The sequence below is a fragment of the Sturnus vulgaris genome, chromosome 13, assembly GCF_052056855.1.
Source record: "Sturnus vulgaris isolate bStuVul1 chromosome 13, bStuVul1.hap1, whole genome shotgun sequence".
NCBI classification, from domain to species: Eukaryota; Metazoa; Chordata; class Aves; order Passeriformes; family Sturnidae; genus Sturnus; species Sturnus vulgaris.
In genome coordinates this window covers 7,675,239-7,690,656 of record NC_142255.1, presented here as the reverse complement: position 1 = coordinate 7,690,656, position 15,418 = coordinate 7,675,239, and the positions used below count along the sequence as shown (strand labels likewise).

Here is a 15,418-nt window from a genome sequence, read left to right as displayed (position 1 = left end):
CTAATCCTGAGGCAGGAACTACTGGCTAAAAATGTAAAACTGAGAACAGACCACTAAAAAAAAGTAAAGTAATAAAGTAAGCAGGTTTCTCCCACCCTCTACAGTTAGAGGTGATTGCCTGGGAACTGAGATGAACATCTACAATGTCCACCCACTGACAAAACAATCGATTGTCCAAGTCAATTCCAGACAAGTCACAAGTCTCTCTTCGGCCTTCACCTCAAAGGAAATTATCTCCTACTAGAAACCCTAAGAGTTCAGAAAAGGAAGACCAACAAGCAATCCCTCCTAGCACTGACCACTAGAAAGTGGCCTAAGCTTTCAAAATTCCTAGTCATGATCAGGTTTTTAAGGTACATAACATTATCATGTCTTTTATGACAACAACACACCTGACCAGATTTAAGAAAACATAAGCAAAAAACTGTTTTATCAAATTAAGAAGAGCTATTTGTTAACATTTTTATGTATCACAAATATCCTAACATATCCAATCCATTTTACATTCTAAAGCAATGTCCAATTTATCATCTATCAATTCCTTGGCTTCAGTGATATTGAACATCAGTGAGCTCCTGTGATGATTCAAGAAGAGCCCCATGTGTGCATTTTCCCTCTCCCTGAGGAACTCTGCACTGCACCCAGAGCACCCTGACCCCCCTCCAACAGGAGGATGCTCCTCAGTCACAGCCCATGGGACCCAACTGACAGAAACCAGCTTGACAAACAACCCCACCTTTTCCTTCTCAGGAAAGGACCAAGAGCCAATGCTGATGTAGGACACACAGCCCTAAAAGACAAGCAGGTTTTCTTTTATCTGCATTCAGTTGCTTAGACCACAAGATCTGCTCCATTACTCAAGCATGAGAAAAGCAAAGACAATTAGATGCTTTTGGGCACAGGCATCCCAGAATCAGGCTTAATAGTGCATCAATGCAGTCCACACAGGGAAGATCCCAAAATAGGATCCATGCTCCTGAGATTTTAAAGTTGGCTTTAATCACATGGTTTGTTTACTTGTATCATAATAGAGATATGAAAGCTATTTTACAGAAAAACAAATTGCTTTGCACATAGCCTCAGGAAGCTAGAAGCCACAAACTCAAATGCTGGCATGCTGAAGGTTGATTTAAACATGCCTTGCTGAAAGAAAGGTTATTATTTATTTGGGGTCAGTGCCAAACTAGGACAGCTACAGCATTTTAGTTAGCCGAGCAGAACAACTAACCAAACCACCATGAAGGCATGGAAAGGTATGTCCCTTAGAAATACCTTTCTAGATTAACAGGAAGTTTTAAAAAATTCCTGAACTGTTCACAACAAGCTTCCCAACAGATCTCCTTTTTCACTTTCATTTCTTCGACTAACCACTCTCACTGCCAAAAGCCACCACATCCCTTTTTGGTTTTTCTAAGCAGATAGGTGACACTGAAGGGTCCACTTCTTCCTTTCCCAAGCTATGGGGATTAGAAACTTCAGGAAAAAATCCATGCTAACATCCAAGGGTAATACATAATGGCAACAAAAGAGGTTCCCAATTCTCTGGTGACACCAGTGTGCAGTGAACATCAGGGAAAATTCAGACAGCTTGATCCAAACACAGTCAGGAGCCACTATGCCGTGACCCCACACATCCTGGAGAGGCAGAGCCTGCTGACAGGATACCGGGCAGGGCTGTGACCATCCGACCTTCCCTCCTCCCTCACTGATGGCAGAATTACTGAGGAACTGCTGCCACAGCTCAAAACAGCTGCCACAAACACACTGATCCCAGAAAGCAGTGAACAGCCAAAGAGCTCCAGGACCTTTTGAAGCTCATTTCATGCAGACAAAAATTAGGCCATGCAAGCTCTGCATGGAGACAAAGCATCAGATACTTGATTCCGGCACCCACAGGGAACAGATTCAAAATCAAAATTTCATGGTTTGAAAGGCAATTTTGAACCTCATCCTCTTCATTTACCTTTGCTCAGGAGATCCTTATTTGCCTCCTTCATAGCCACATCCAAGAAATTCTGGAATAGTAACTCCTGTAGATCCACAGGCAGCTGCAACCTGAGTGTTTTTGTGGTCCAAAAAATACACGGGCTGCAGCCTTTTACTCTTCCGTATTGACTACACTCTCAAGCTTGCCTTGCTACTCTTTTACACCACTGACTTGCTTCCAGTGGTTCTGGTGGCAGAGGAGGGGACAGGTACCTAGCCAGTGAACAGGAACACACCAGCTATGCCTAGACTGCTCTCTCAGCCCAATTTATCTCCTCAAGAGTCTCTTTCTGGATATAAATGTCTACCCTGGCTTCTGCAGTCCTGACATTAACTTCAACGGGTCAATCTGAATTTATTCTGTCTGTACAACTGAAGAAACTGAGCATTCTCTGCTGCTTTGCACACACAGGGAGTTTTAGAGGTTTAGTGCCTTTGTACCCAGCTGCTGTGTAACACAGACATGCACACAACAGCCCAGCAAAGGCAGCAGCTCTGGGCACGGACTTGTACAGGGATTGTTTGTACAGATGGAACAAGGACGTTCAGCTTCTTTTGACAACTTCTGACTGCCAGCCATTCCAGAGGCTGGAGGCAAAAAAACAAACAAAAAAAAAAGAATACCATAATGTTAAAACAGAATTGTTAAGCTGTTCCCTCGGACAATGTAAGTAAATCAGTAAGAATAAGGTAAAACCAGTGAATGGAAATAGAAGAAATATTGTTAAAACTACTGAATCTGTCAGGGAGTGGCTGCACACAGTGTTTGTATCAGTTAGGCTGCTCCCAACAAATTCAAGCTTAAATTGTTTTAAGGGAGTTTATATAGTATTTTAAAGCTGTGGAGTAGGGAAATAAGGCTAATAAGGATATATTACAGAGACTAAACTATCCAAAACATCTTGGTCTGAGTAAGTGAGACAAAACATCCTTTTCAGAGCTGAGTCAGCAAGATAGTTATCTTATTATCAACTTCCAGGTTTTATCATTACTCTATTGTTAATCATATTGGTATACTCTAAAGTACATGTTCAAGATGCTAGTCAAAACAGCTGGGACTACGAAACCATGCCATTTTCACCATCTCTAATAATTAATCTCTTTACTAACATATACTGTGTAACAAGGGATGAAATAGAAGGTTTCTGAGCCAGTATGTTGACAATCAGTAACTTAAAGCTTTAAAGGCAATGCTTTCCAGCTTGTGATTCTTTGAACTGATAATCAGGAATATGCATGCCTTAAAATAGTTGTAAAATGTGTTCTCAGAGCAGCAAAGCAAATGTCAAACTAATAAAGTGGCACTTGCAGAAGAAGACAGTTTCGTTTCCACAAAAGTCACTATGAAACTATCTATGTTCAATTAATATACATTAGGATGAGATGCTCTTGAGTTGCTCGTTTTGGACAAGAAAACAGCATTTGGAAAGAAATTTCAGCCTTATAAGGTGTTCAAAACTTGTTCACAACCTTGAGAATGGAATGGTCTTGCCTCCTTACAGTGGTTTGCAGTCAATAATTACAAAGGACAGGTATTAACAAACTGTTCATTCTTACCCCCATACTTTCCAAATTCACATGGCAGGAAAATAACACTAAAGACAACTGGGAGAATAAGTTCTGCCTTAGTGACAGAAGTCCAAGAGAGAGCAGAAGACAAAAAAAAATACATAAGCAAGAAGAAAGGGTGAGAAAAAAGGCACAGATCAAGAAATGGCGACATGGGGTTGACTATAGCCAAAGCCAGGATGGTTTATTTAATGCAAAATATAAAATGGTAGTAGTATCTGCTGGACTACTAGATAGCTTTTTTTTGAGGAAGCCAATATAAAAATGACTGAGCCATCTAACAGAGAACACTTGGTAGTAAACAATTCCTCTAGGCAATAACATCCTGTTATTCTTTTGTTCCTGTTAGACAGGTCAAGAATGAACTACCACTAAAGCCAAGATAAGAGCACCAAGGCTTATTACAACAATAAAACAGTACAGCAGCATCAGCTTTAAAGATCCGGGCAGTACCAGGAACTATATATTAAGGCTTTCTTAAGATTCATATCATGTCTGCATATAGTTCTCATTTGAAAGAAAGCATTTCCCACAGAATGGGGAGCCTTAGGTAGAGAATAGCATTTCCTGCAACAATCAGACCTCTCAAGTGAGGCAGTCATACATGTTAGGTGACATCTAAATTACAGCAAGTCTTTTTTAGCATCATCACTTCATTTGACCAGGAGATGGAAAATGGGAAGGAGACTTTCCTATTTGACCATTGCTTCACAACCCACAGAACACTGGCTATGAAAGACACGTATATAGATAATCATTGTCGTTTTATTGAATGCCATTCCAAAGCCCTACAGTGCAAGCAGGTATTATAACAGAAAACAGAAATAAATAACGGACAACTCTCTAGAAATTATATTTTTAACACAGCAAAACACTGAAAAAAATGTAATTCCTTCTGCAACCAAGGAAATAAAAGTGCATTAGCTAAGATATCAACAATTCTTCCTTCAGTCTTTGAAAGAGTATTCTTCAATCACTGTCAGAAAATATTGTATTTAGCACTGCAATCAATTGCCACATAAATACAATAAGTGGAAGTGAATACCTCGTCAGAAAATGCTTATTCAAAGGGATTAATCCATAGAAATCCAAGTCTTAACAACCAGAAAGTTTTGTATGAGAAAGCCCCACTTCCAAAACCCTGCTGTGACAAAGAAAGTAGCAGCAGTAGTGTCAGTCTGCTCCTGTGGCTGTGAACCAGCACCTGGCCCTGCATTCAAAGGAAGATGTGTCTGAGCATGGCAAGAGCAGCCAGGGCTCCCTCACCACGGGTCACGGCAAAGCCTGCACGGGGAGCACTGCCAGGGATGGCTCCAAGGAGCTGCGGCACAGTGCTGTGACAGGAGTCTGTCTGACCTGCTAGGAAGAAGGAAGTTCACTTTATTGCATCCTTTCCCCTTTAAACAAAGTTATTAGGAACGTAGAAAGCAACATGTTGTTCTTATTTCCATACTGTTCGAGATCTACTTTTCTACTGCCAAGACCTTGCTCTGAATACAAAGCTATTGTTTTTTTCCACACTGATCTTACTAGTGCTCATTATTTCAATACTCAGCTAAGCCACAAGTCCTGTGGGTGAGAGGATACTTCTACAGAAGAAAAACGGAACCAGAGAAATTAAGGACAACTGTACCTGCTAGATTCAGGTACTGCAACTCAGATACCTACATATAGCATATACACGAACCCACTGTATACACAATAACCTCAATTCTTTTTTATCCCAGTTTCTTTTTGTGTCAGCAACATCATATTAGCAATCCTTTATAAAGTCTAAGTGATTAATACACCATTAACAAAGAAATCAGTCATAAATGCCTAACTTGAGTTGTGATGGAACCCACACTCTAATACTGAATTCAACTGCCTCAACAATTATATCAACTTCTCCTCACCTGCCTTCCTGTTTAACAATTTACTCATAATTATTATATTTACCATATCCAAAAGCTGCAACAAGAGGTTTTGCAGCTAATATTGCTTTCTTTTATTAGACAATTCTGATTTACAGCCCAAGCAAATCCGTCTTACAGAACAGGCCCCAGAGCAGCCCTGGAGAAGCAGCAGTGTGCAGAGAAACTATGACAAGACTGCAAAACAATGCGGGGGGACAACAGAAAAGTCCTTGATGATACTTTCAATATGACTTGGGTTTCTAACCATGTTTTTCTTGTGCTTCTGTGTATACAGTCTTCCAGACTTAAACTCTGTGAAGACAGAAAAAGACCATCCAGGGAGGGAGAACTTTATTCTCCATTCTAGTATCACATGCAAAAGCAGCTAGCAGTTTTCTTGTAACCCTACTAAGATAATTTGTTTTGTCATTTGTGCATACAGAATCTCACATGAAAACCACGAAGATAACTGAGCAAGTTCTTTACATGCCAATCAGTATGCACTCATTGAATATTAAAGTCTCTGAGCATAACTGCACTTTTCACATGTGTCACTTGGACAAGTTTGGCTAAGCTTTTAAGTTATAGAAAAGGCTTGAGCTAATAGATTTTTAACATGCTTTCTCCCCCTTCCCCCAGTTGCTCCAAAGGAACATCTTTATGCTCAAAAAGACAGAGGGAAGATCAGAATTGTTCAATTTTAAGCAGATTTCAAAATATTTTCACCACATCAAGGGAGGCTACAAAGCAGCTAAACTGAACAAAGCTTAACAAAGTTAAAATAAAGAGACTAAGGCATGGAATCTTTTAGTACAACTACATAGCCCGAGAAAGTTACTAGCAACTGAAAACAGGATCTTGCAATAGGAAGTGTTACGCAACCCTTGCAGTATGCAGTGCTAATTTTGCATTAGAAATCCTATGTAATTCAAATACTACGATGAAGAAAAAAAGTAATTTAAGAGCTTTTTAGTTACCTTTCCAGAAATAACAACTTGAGAAAGAGAGTCATACTAACAAGATACGGAATAGTATTTTAGAGCTTTAACAAATTGAATTCCTATTAGGGATGCAACAAGTATGCATTGACACAGAGATCACCGCTGCCTGAACACAAAAAAGAGCTGATCAAAGACAAGCTAGGTAAAATATCCTGTTGGCTCAAAGACAACGTTACTGACATTTCACACAGGTCACCAAACAGCTTTCAGAGATACTGCTTTTAGTCTTCCTGTATCTGCAATTTAAAAAAAACCCTGACTTTCCTTCTTCTTGATAGAGTTAACTATACCACAATATTCTGCCGCATGCACAAGCCTTGGTTCCAATGCAAAAGCCACCCCCACCTGTCTGCCACTTACACCCAGTACAGGTACCCCAGCCTCAGCCACCTTCCAAAAGATCCACGTGCTCAGGAACTACGACCTCAGGACAGAGGCCACCGCAGGAGTCACTTTCAGTCACCCACGGCTTTACGGCAAAGCACACTGACACGCAGACAGAATGTCACCCTCCCGCTAACGGCAGCGCTGGGACGAGCCCCTTCGCTCAGGCACCGCACCGCCTTTTGTACCGCGCTAATCCACACACCGCCTGTGACAAAGCCTGGAACAAAGACGCGATTCTTCGGTACCGGGAAGAGAGCGAGGGGGAGAAGAAATCCCGCTTCACTCCGTCACGAGGAAGTTGCGAGCGCACGCGGGTCCCTCCGTGCATACAGGAGGCTCCACAGCTTCCAAAGGGAGAAGACAGGAATGCCGGTGCCAGCCGGTCCAGCAGCCGCTACTTGACGGCGGGTCGGGGCGCAGGGGAGCCGGCACCGGGGCGCCAGTCCCGCAGGAACCCCCCTCATCACCTCACCCCGCTCCCCCGCCCCGCGCCACACCGCAGCGGGTCCGCAGGGAACATCCGCCCGCAGGGGGTTCAGCCCCGAGTAGAAGCCAACGCCCGGCCTCCTCAGAGAGGGCAGCGGGAGGCGCGGGGGGCGGCGCGGGGCCTCGCTCACCTCCTCGCCCGGCAGCCCGAGCACCTCCGCAGGAGCCGCCGCCATGGCCGTACGGCGCGCGCCCCCCGCCGCCGTGTTTACCTCCGCCCCGCCCCGCGCCCCGCCCCGCGCCCCGCCCCGCCCCAGCCCCAGGCTCCGCCCCGCTCCCCGTCTCCATCGTCTGATTGGCACACGGGGCCTCGGCCCCGCCCACCCGGATGGCGGCGGCGCCTTCCGATTGGCTCTCGTTCCGCGCCCCGCCTGGAGACACGCGCCGCGCGGGCAGCCTGAGGGGGCGCGCGGCCACCGCCCTCAGCCCCGCCGCCCCTCACGGCGCCGCGGGAGCCGCTCCGTGCTCCGCCCTGCCCTCCTGACAGCCCTACCCAGGGCCTCGGCGGGATGATGCCGCCTTTCTAAAATTTTTCCCGGTGGTTTACACTGTCGAGGTCTTTCTTTACAGAATCACAGAATCGTTATGTTGAGAAAGACCCCTAAGATCATCGGGTACAACCTGCGACCCAACACTATCGTGTCAACTAGACCATGGCACCAAGTGTCCAGTCTTTTCTTAAACATCTCCACGAACGGTGACTCTACCACCTCCCTGGGCAGCCTGTTCCAATATCTAATCACCCTTTGTGTGAAGAAATTCTTCCTTATGTCCAAAACCTCTCCTGCTGCAGCTTAAGATTGTTTTTGCACTTCTGAGAGCCAGGCCCAAGCTATGGAACTCTTGCCTAACCCCTCGTACTCAGGAAACCTGAAATTGCAAAAATTTGGGAAAAACCGAGAGGAAAAAAGAACTTTGCCCGCCAGGATGAGGCAGTGCTGCCTTCCAGGGTGCTCTGAGGAGGAAGGAAGTCCCAGCTGTGTGAGGAGCTGACCTAACATCTAAGTGGGGAGAATGCCAGAGGACAGAAGAAAATAAACTGTAAAAGCCATGAAAATCAAAATAACGATGTTGTCAAGACTTTTCTCGAGAAAAAAAAAAATCTGCTTGTCCCCAAGGCCTGTTCAAGCCTGTGAATCAATCCCTCAGGAATCCCTCCCTGACCACCCGTCTTTCCAGCAGACAGGGGACAACAGCAAGAGCTGTGCTGTAAATGGAGTGGTTTAGTCTGAGCTTTGTAACCGTAAGCCTTTCTACAAGCCTAAATTAAACTCCTGCAGGCACTGCACAGTCTGGGAGTGCAGAGAACATACCCCTCTTAGGATGAACGTGTGGAAAATCATGGGTCACTAATAACAAACAAATGCAGCAGCACCTGTTCTGGCGAGGAACCAGGGTCTTTCATCACCTTTCAACTGATCCAGCCTGGCCCCTCGCAGCCTCAGTGACCTACTTCTGCCATCATCATCTGATGAGAAACTCTTTCCTTTCCAAAACAAACACAGACCCAGGCTCAGCTCTTTGGACTGTGCCCCAAGCAGACCACAGAACACCCGGGTAACACCTGCTCAGAAAGACTCAGGCAAACCTGAGCCATTATCACACACGCTCACATTCTCCTTGCAGAGGCTAACCAGATGCTCCAAGAAACGCAATCTCAATATCAACATCAGTTTGTGCATGTCCCAGAATCAATGTAGGGTATTACCTATGAAAATTTAGATGAGTGTCTTACAAACAGACCAAGTGGCATTTGGGCAAGTGGCTTCATATGAATTGGTAGATTTACCTGGGGAAACAATGTCTGTTATAAGACCAACCAAGAAAGTTTGGAAAATAAGACCCAGAAAAGTTTTGGGGTATTTCAAAATAAACAGTCCTCTTGTGTTTCTGAATTGACCCCCTGGACACCCATAATTTCCAATTCCTTTCGCTCAACTTTGCCTACATCAGTCTTCCAGCACAAGTTTAGAGATTTATCCAAATTTAAGTTTCTGGATGACAGCCAAGGAAGGAAAATCTGCCTAAGTGACAACAGGCATGATTTTCAGGTCCAGTCTTTTCTGGGATTGAGTATAACGATGATTAGTAAATCATTGTTACAGCTTGCTAGAAAAAGCATGTGGGTTTTTGGCTGTCAAACACGAACACTGGGTTTTGCAGTGCTGTCTCTCATACTCTGCTAGTGTACAAACCATATCAAAAAGAAAGCATCAGAGCCCCAAAAGCTCACAGCGGAGGCTTTGTGGTTTTTTGGTGGCTTTTTTTTTTCCCAGAATGGTATTGGTTACTCTAGTAAAAGATACTCTTTTATTTCTCCCTATAAATATCTTACTACACGTTACTGTCACTAGCCAGAACTCTGTCTGCCTTTCTGCAGTCTCAATCTCAGCTCTTCTGTACAGTAAAGGCTGTAAGAAGCAGCATCCTAAAGTCCTGTTTAATACAGGTTTTCATTGTGAATATTTTATTAGCACATTACTTATTGGGCTTTTCTGTAGGACATCAAAACTCAAGCATTAAATTTTAAGTAATGCGTCATTTCTATACTTCTGAAATTTAAAATAATGTCCTTTTGAAATTTACAACACAACATTAACATACTCATTTTGTTATATTACATTTTTTAAGTAGCAGAGTAACACAGCACTGACTCATATTTTGTGTGGAAAGATCACTGACTGTCCAGAAGAGGAGTTAGAACACAGTCAATGCCCAAATCCATAAGCAGATGACCTGCTATGAACAGGTCTGACACACAGAATTTGTGTTTCTGGGTTTGATACCCGGAGGCATCCACATAATAAGGTAAGGCCTATGTGCATTTTCAGTGGGATCAATAGTTATCTCCAATATTCCAGCAAGATATCTATCACTTCACCCAAATGACTCTTTTACTTAAAAGTGGGGGAACATAAACTACAATATGTTTGTTAACAAACATTCAGTTCTTATGTTAGATATATATATCTCCAGCATTTAATATTTTATGGTGTTATGCTATTACAAACTATTAGTGGAATAGAGCTCTTCTGAAAGCAAATAATTGATTTTCAGTTGCAAACAATAACCTGAATTTGGATCATCTAAGTGCAATGGAACACTTTGTATATCCACACCATTAAAAACCTGTTAATATTTTATCTCATTACTCCATCCTAATAGTGAGTTCTTATCTGGGAACAAATTTGACTTCCCTTGCCATCTAAATTAACCTTCAGTCCCATGAAAAAATAAAAAATTTATAAAGTTTTTTAAAAAATCCCAGCTCTAAGCTGATGGCATTCATCCTGATAGATCCAATTTGTGGTTTGAATTTGATATACATTTATGACACATGGTTTGTACCTTTCTTTATCACAAATGCTTTTCCTAGGCCAAAGAGAATCTATGCACAATGATACTGAACTGCTTTGAAAAAAACCCAAAACACAAAGCAGTGTTTGCTTTTAAAGGAGGAAATTATGTGGATAAAGGAGATCTGTTTCAAAATTCCAAAGAATTATCACAGTAGTCTTTCATTTAACAATATATGTTAACCATAATGGTTGTTAAGTGATAAAAGCTAGGACATCAAGTAAAACCAAAGTATGTTTTAACTTATTAAATGTAGGATACACTTTTGCTACAGAGGATTTTAAATCAAACTGGATGCATTATCTTTGCTGGTCTTCATTTAATCCAATGGAATAGAAGTAATTTTAACCGCAACTAAACAAAAAAGCAAGCAAAAAACAAACAAGCAAAACAAAAAAGCAAAAAACAAACAAACCTAAAAAAAATTTTAAAAACAAACAAAAAAACAACAAAACAGATACAAATGGCAGAAACAGATTTTTTCCTATTGTCTTTTGTTCTACTGAGTCATACAACAGAAAATGTTACGAACCACTCACAATGGTTCATAACAGTCACAGTGACAGGTAAATGGAAAACTGTGTACAACAGGGAATGAATAGAAAAAATTTATATTGGTCATGAGTCATTGCTATGACTAAGAGAAGTAAACACATATTGGTATCTTAATAATCTCTATTTCTTTACTATCAAGGTAATGTCTCAGTAAAGAGACTAATGCAGCAATGTAGTTAAGAGCCCAAGACTTAACACTACTGTTGTCTCTACTGTTAAAAACAGACTAGATCCTGGCAATTAATACTAGACTTCAAACACCATGACAACAAGATGCAAAACTGGTACAAATATGAAGGCTTAAATTTTGTAAGCAAGCACTTCAGTCTGGTAGTCACTCGAGGCTGGCAGCTGTGTCTGCATTGCATTGCAACTGGGCTGCTGTTAGCTCATTTGCAGCCTTTCACCAGCCCTTCCTTTTCACTCTCAGTTCTCCAAAGTCACAGGTTCTGTTTTCCTCAGCTCTTCTTTCCTCGAAAAGCATCATATCCTTGTTTGGATACATGTGCTTTCTGTGTTGTCTGAAGCCTCCAGCAGTCTCAAGCCCTGCAGTTCTACTTGCTCCTGCAGGATGACAGCGAGATGTGACCATCGCCCAGACGTGAGCCAGAAAATTCTCTGCTTAAGTAACTCCTTTCCAGGGCAACCTGCAGACAAAATTTAACACTGCTCTCCGAGCGTGGGCCTGTGTTCCCAAGGCACCAACAGCTGCTCTGGGCCAGCTCTCTTTTTCCCTGTCTCCCAGGAAAGATGCTGAACTCTCCAACTCACAGGGTAGAAGAGAAAGATATAAAAATTGTTTTTCCTAATTTTTGTGACTTGTTTAACAGCTTACAAGCAATTTCTTTTGGAAATGTCTCTGTCTTGATGAGCAAACCTGCATAGTAAGAAGAGCAACTGAAGTGGAGGTGGAAAGTCACACTCATTTTGTGCATATGCATTTGAATGAAATGGTAAACACTTGTCTGAATCACCACCACTCAGATGTCATCTTTTTCTCTCTATTTTCAGCTTGAGGGGGAGGAGGGCTGCCAGAACAGAAACCCGGAGGTGATGAGCTCCAGTCAACTGCTGTCACACTGTTCCCAGATTAATTATCCACCAGTGATCCCATGTTTAACACACTAATTGTGGGTATTTTTGCTAACAGCTCAACCCATCGCAATGTTAGAGAAGTAAGAATTTTCCAGGGATTACATATTTGGGCTTTTCTTCTTTAAATACCTTGAGATTATCCTTCTCCATATGTGTATGTAGTAGTATGTGCTATATGCTCTTTGCCAGTGCCTAAAACATTGCTAAGACCAGAAGCTGTGTTCTGATGTGGTGTGTGACTGAGCATCACTAATGCACTCCCATCTTCCCACATCTCAGTTTCACACAAGATGCTCCTTCTTATAGTGTTTCTCTCTTGTTTCATTAGGAAAATGGAAATAGTAAATAATTGCTGTTATGAGTTAGTTTGAATTACTCAGGTGTTTTTAACGTTCAAATACTTTTGAGTACACAGATTTTCAATGTGTTATCCTTGGTCCACTGATTGGCTTCCAATGCTCTTGAAAGGTTTGCACTGGGAATTAATTACCAATAATGCCAAACTACACTTAATAGCACATCTTTCAAAAAATGTCTACATATGTTCAGGTCTGGCTGGCTAGATAGAAAGTAATCCCACAAGAAGGTACTCCTAAAAACCAGATTTACTGACAAGAATGTAGGGCTTTGTGCATGCTGTAAAACTATATTTATTAATGGTTAGAGTATTACCTCTGCCAAAAGCAAAGGGAAATGCAAATATCCTCCTACTATTATATAGCTACTGTTTTTGATAAAAAGCTAACCTCAGATAATTCCTAAAACACTGAAGTAATTTAAAGTTATGTGCAGCATAACAGGTCTACAGCAATTCCTTATTAGTAAGCACTGAGATTTCCTATTTTGCTTTTTCAGAGGCAGCCATTTTAGGTCCCTGTGTTAGTTTTGTTGTCCACAACTAATCCTTGTCAGAGCAGATTTTAGTAATGCCATTGGTCCAAGAACCAAGAAGCTTTGAGCAGGGCCTCTTGGACACAGGCACTTCATCAACCTTCTCATCGCTACATATGTAGCAGGAGAGATGGTTTTAATTTTTCAAAGCAATTTGAAATAGAATCAAGGAGATTTTTTTTTCCAGTCAGAATTAATCATTGCTTATACACAGTTTTTTAAACAACATTCCAAAATGCCTCTTCTTGTCTCAGAGCAAGGAGGATTTGGGCATGATCTCTCTGGGAAATGATTATCATAGTCCTTGGAACAAGTGTCCTTTTGAAGTACTGATACAGAGCAGGCAAATAGAACACTCAAGGGTATTCCTGATAGGTAAAGAATATGACCAAATCCTTATCAGTTTATTTATAGTGTAGGATAACTTACAGTGCTGTTTTCCCATCCATACGAGAAACAAAAGGAGAATATTTGCAAAAAGAGAGCCCAACAGCTCTCTAAAATACGTTGAGAAGCACCAATTTGAAGCAATAGGTAGGTTGGCTACCTGAGGAAGGCTGCAAGGACAGCTTCTCTTCATTCCCACTAGCTACCTTCTCCACACAGTGCTTCAAAAATCTGAGGCTACAGATGGACTACTCAGCCCTAGCTGACCCAGCAGCAGTCAGGTATTGCCTGTTGTGTTTAGTCATCACAAAAATCCACTACCAACAAGTTAATAAGTGAACATAAGGTTATCAACCCCTGAAGAAATAAAAAATGTATTTTCAGCTTCCTGTGCATCTTCCTCTTCTGACCTTCACCATGTATGAAGGCTTTAAAAGCACATTTAGCTTATTTCTTATAATATATATATATATAACTTTAAAAACAGTTCCATAAAAAAGTGGCCCCTTTTATGCATATGTAGGCTAAAATGATGCTCACAAGCTGCTGAAGCTCATTTCAGTCCTTGGGCCAATTTTTCAAGTACAATTTTAACATTTGACTCAAAGCCCCCCTCTACAAACAGCAGTGTATGCTTTGGCTCAATAGCATACTGCTAACATTACTTGAACCAGCAGCTTGAGATCCCCTGAAAATTTTATTCTAATAGGCATCATCTAATTAGGTAGTGCAGATAGGCAAGGTTCCAATGATACATAACTTATCATAATCCATATAAAAGCAGTTTATTTAAAAGGAAGCTGACAGCAGAGAGATGAGCCACAGGGACAAAAATGGACCCTTTTAATGATTTCAGAACTGAGGTATTACCAGATATAGAAAATGGGTAGGCAGGCCCAGGAAGAACAGACTCAGGAGGAGGCACGACAAAGCCATTGGAGAACAGATATGCAAATGTTCCAACACATTTCAAGTGTTTACATCACTAGTAGGATATTTCCTACATATCCAAAGCACATGGCAGAAATGTTATGACCTATCACGAATAATCGTTCAGTTATGTATTCTGCATTATATCAAGGTAGTCTTTTACATGGGATATTTAAACACTGTAATCTGCAAGAAACAGCTGTCTTTTTAGCACTAAATGCTTTCTAAACCATTTTTTCCATGTCCTCAGTTCACTTCCGACTTAATTATCTGGCTTTCCTGAGTTTGTATTTCACTCTTTTCTCTTTGTTTAGCAAGTTGGGTAGGAAAAGCAAAAGAGACTGAAAGATTTGCAATTTTATCAGGTAATATTAACTATGCACTAGAAGGTGTTGGTTTGTTGCAACAGCAGTAACAAAGGCAACTCAGATCCTATGAAGTAATGCTTAAAATGCCATTTGCTGGAGTGAGCACTACAAAGAGAGGACAGTACAGTCTTATATCCTTTCAGATCCCCCAACTGTGCAGCGTGGAACGGGCCTCCAATCCACACACACATCTGGCCCATGGAAGGCCACCTTATTTGAGCTGTTACAGGATTTTCCAACCAGTAAACAACTCTCTCACTACTTCAAAGGTCAAGCAGAAAGGATGTTCACATGAGAACTTCTAGCTGCACTTTCAGATAAAAGGCAAGGACACACAAGTGGCATCACTGCCAGCACTGAGTGGGAGCTGCCTGCAGGCTCCTTTGTTATGGCTACCTGGCCAAGGTTTCCCTGCAGCCAGACAACAAACACAGCACAGCACAGCGACAGCATAGCCCAGGCCTGGGCACATTCTGGTTAATTGTTACCTATTTTGTGGATCCCCACCTCA

At 41.8% G+C, this 15,418-nt stretch overlaps 1 protein-coding gene across 2 annotated transcripts in view; it reads right to left on the bottom strand.

The window, feature by feature from the left end:
* Positions 1–7,535, bottom strand: part of NEDD4 (NEDD4 E3 ubiquitin protein ligase) — a 49,215-nt gene extending 41,680 nt beyond the window's left edge. The window contains exon 1 of one of the 2 annotated variants that reach the window (XM_014874091.2): positions 7,456–7,535. In XM_014874091.2, coding sequence (XP_014729577.2) covers positions 7,456–7,500 — 45 coding nt within the window. In that variant the 5' untranslated portion in view covers positions 7,501–7,535. Of the gene's footprint in view, positions 1–6,811; positions 7,022–7,455 lie in introns of those variants that run through there. The other variant, XM_088172506.1, reaches the window with a different exon arrangement.
* Positions 7,536–15,418: the final 7,883 nt, after the last annotated feature.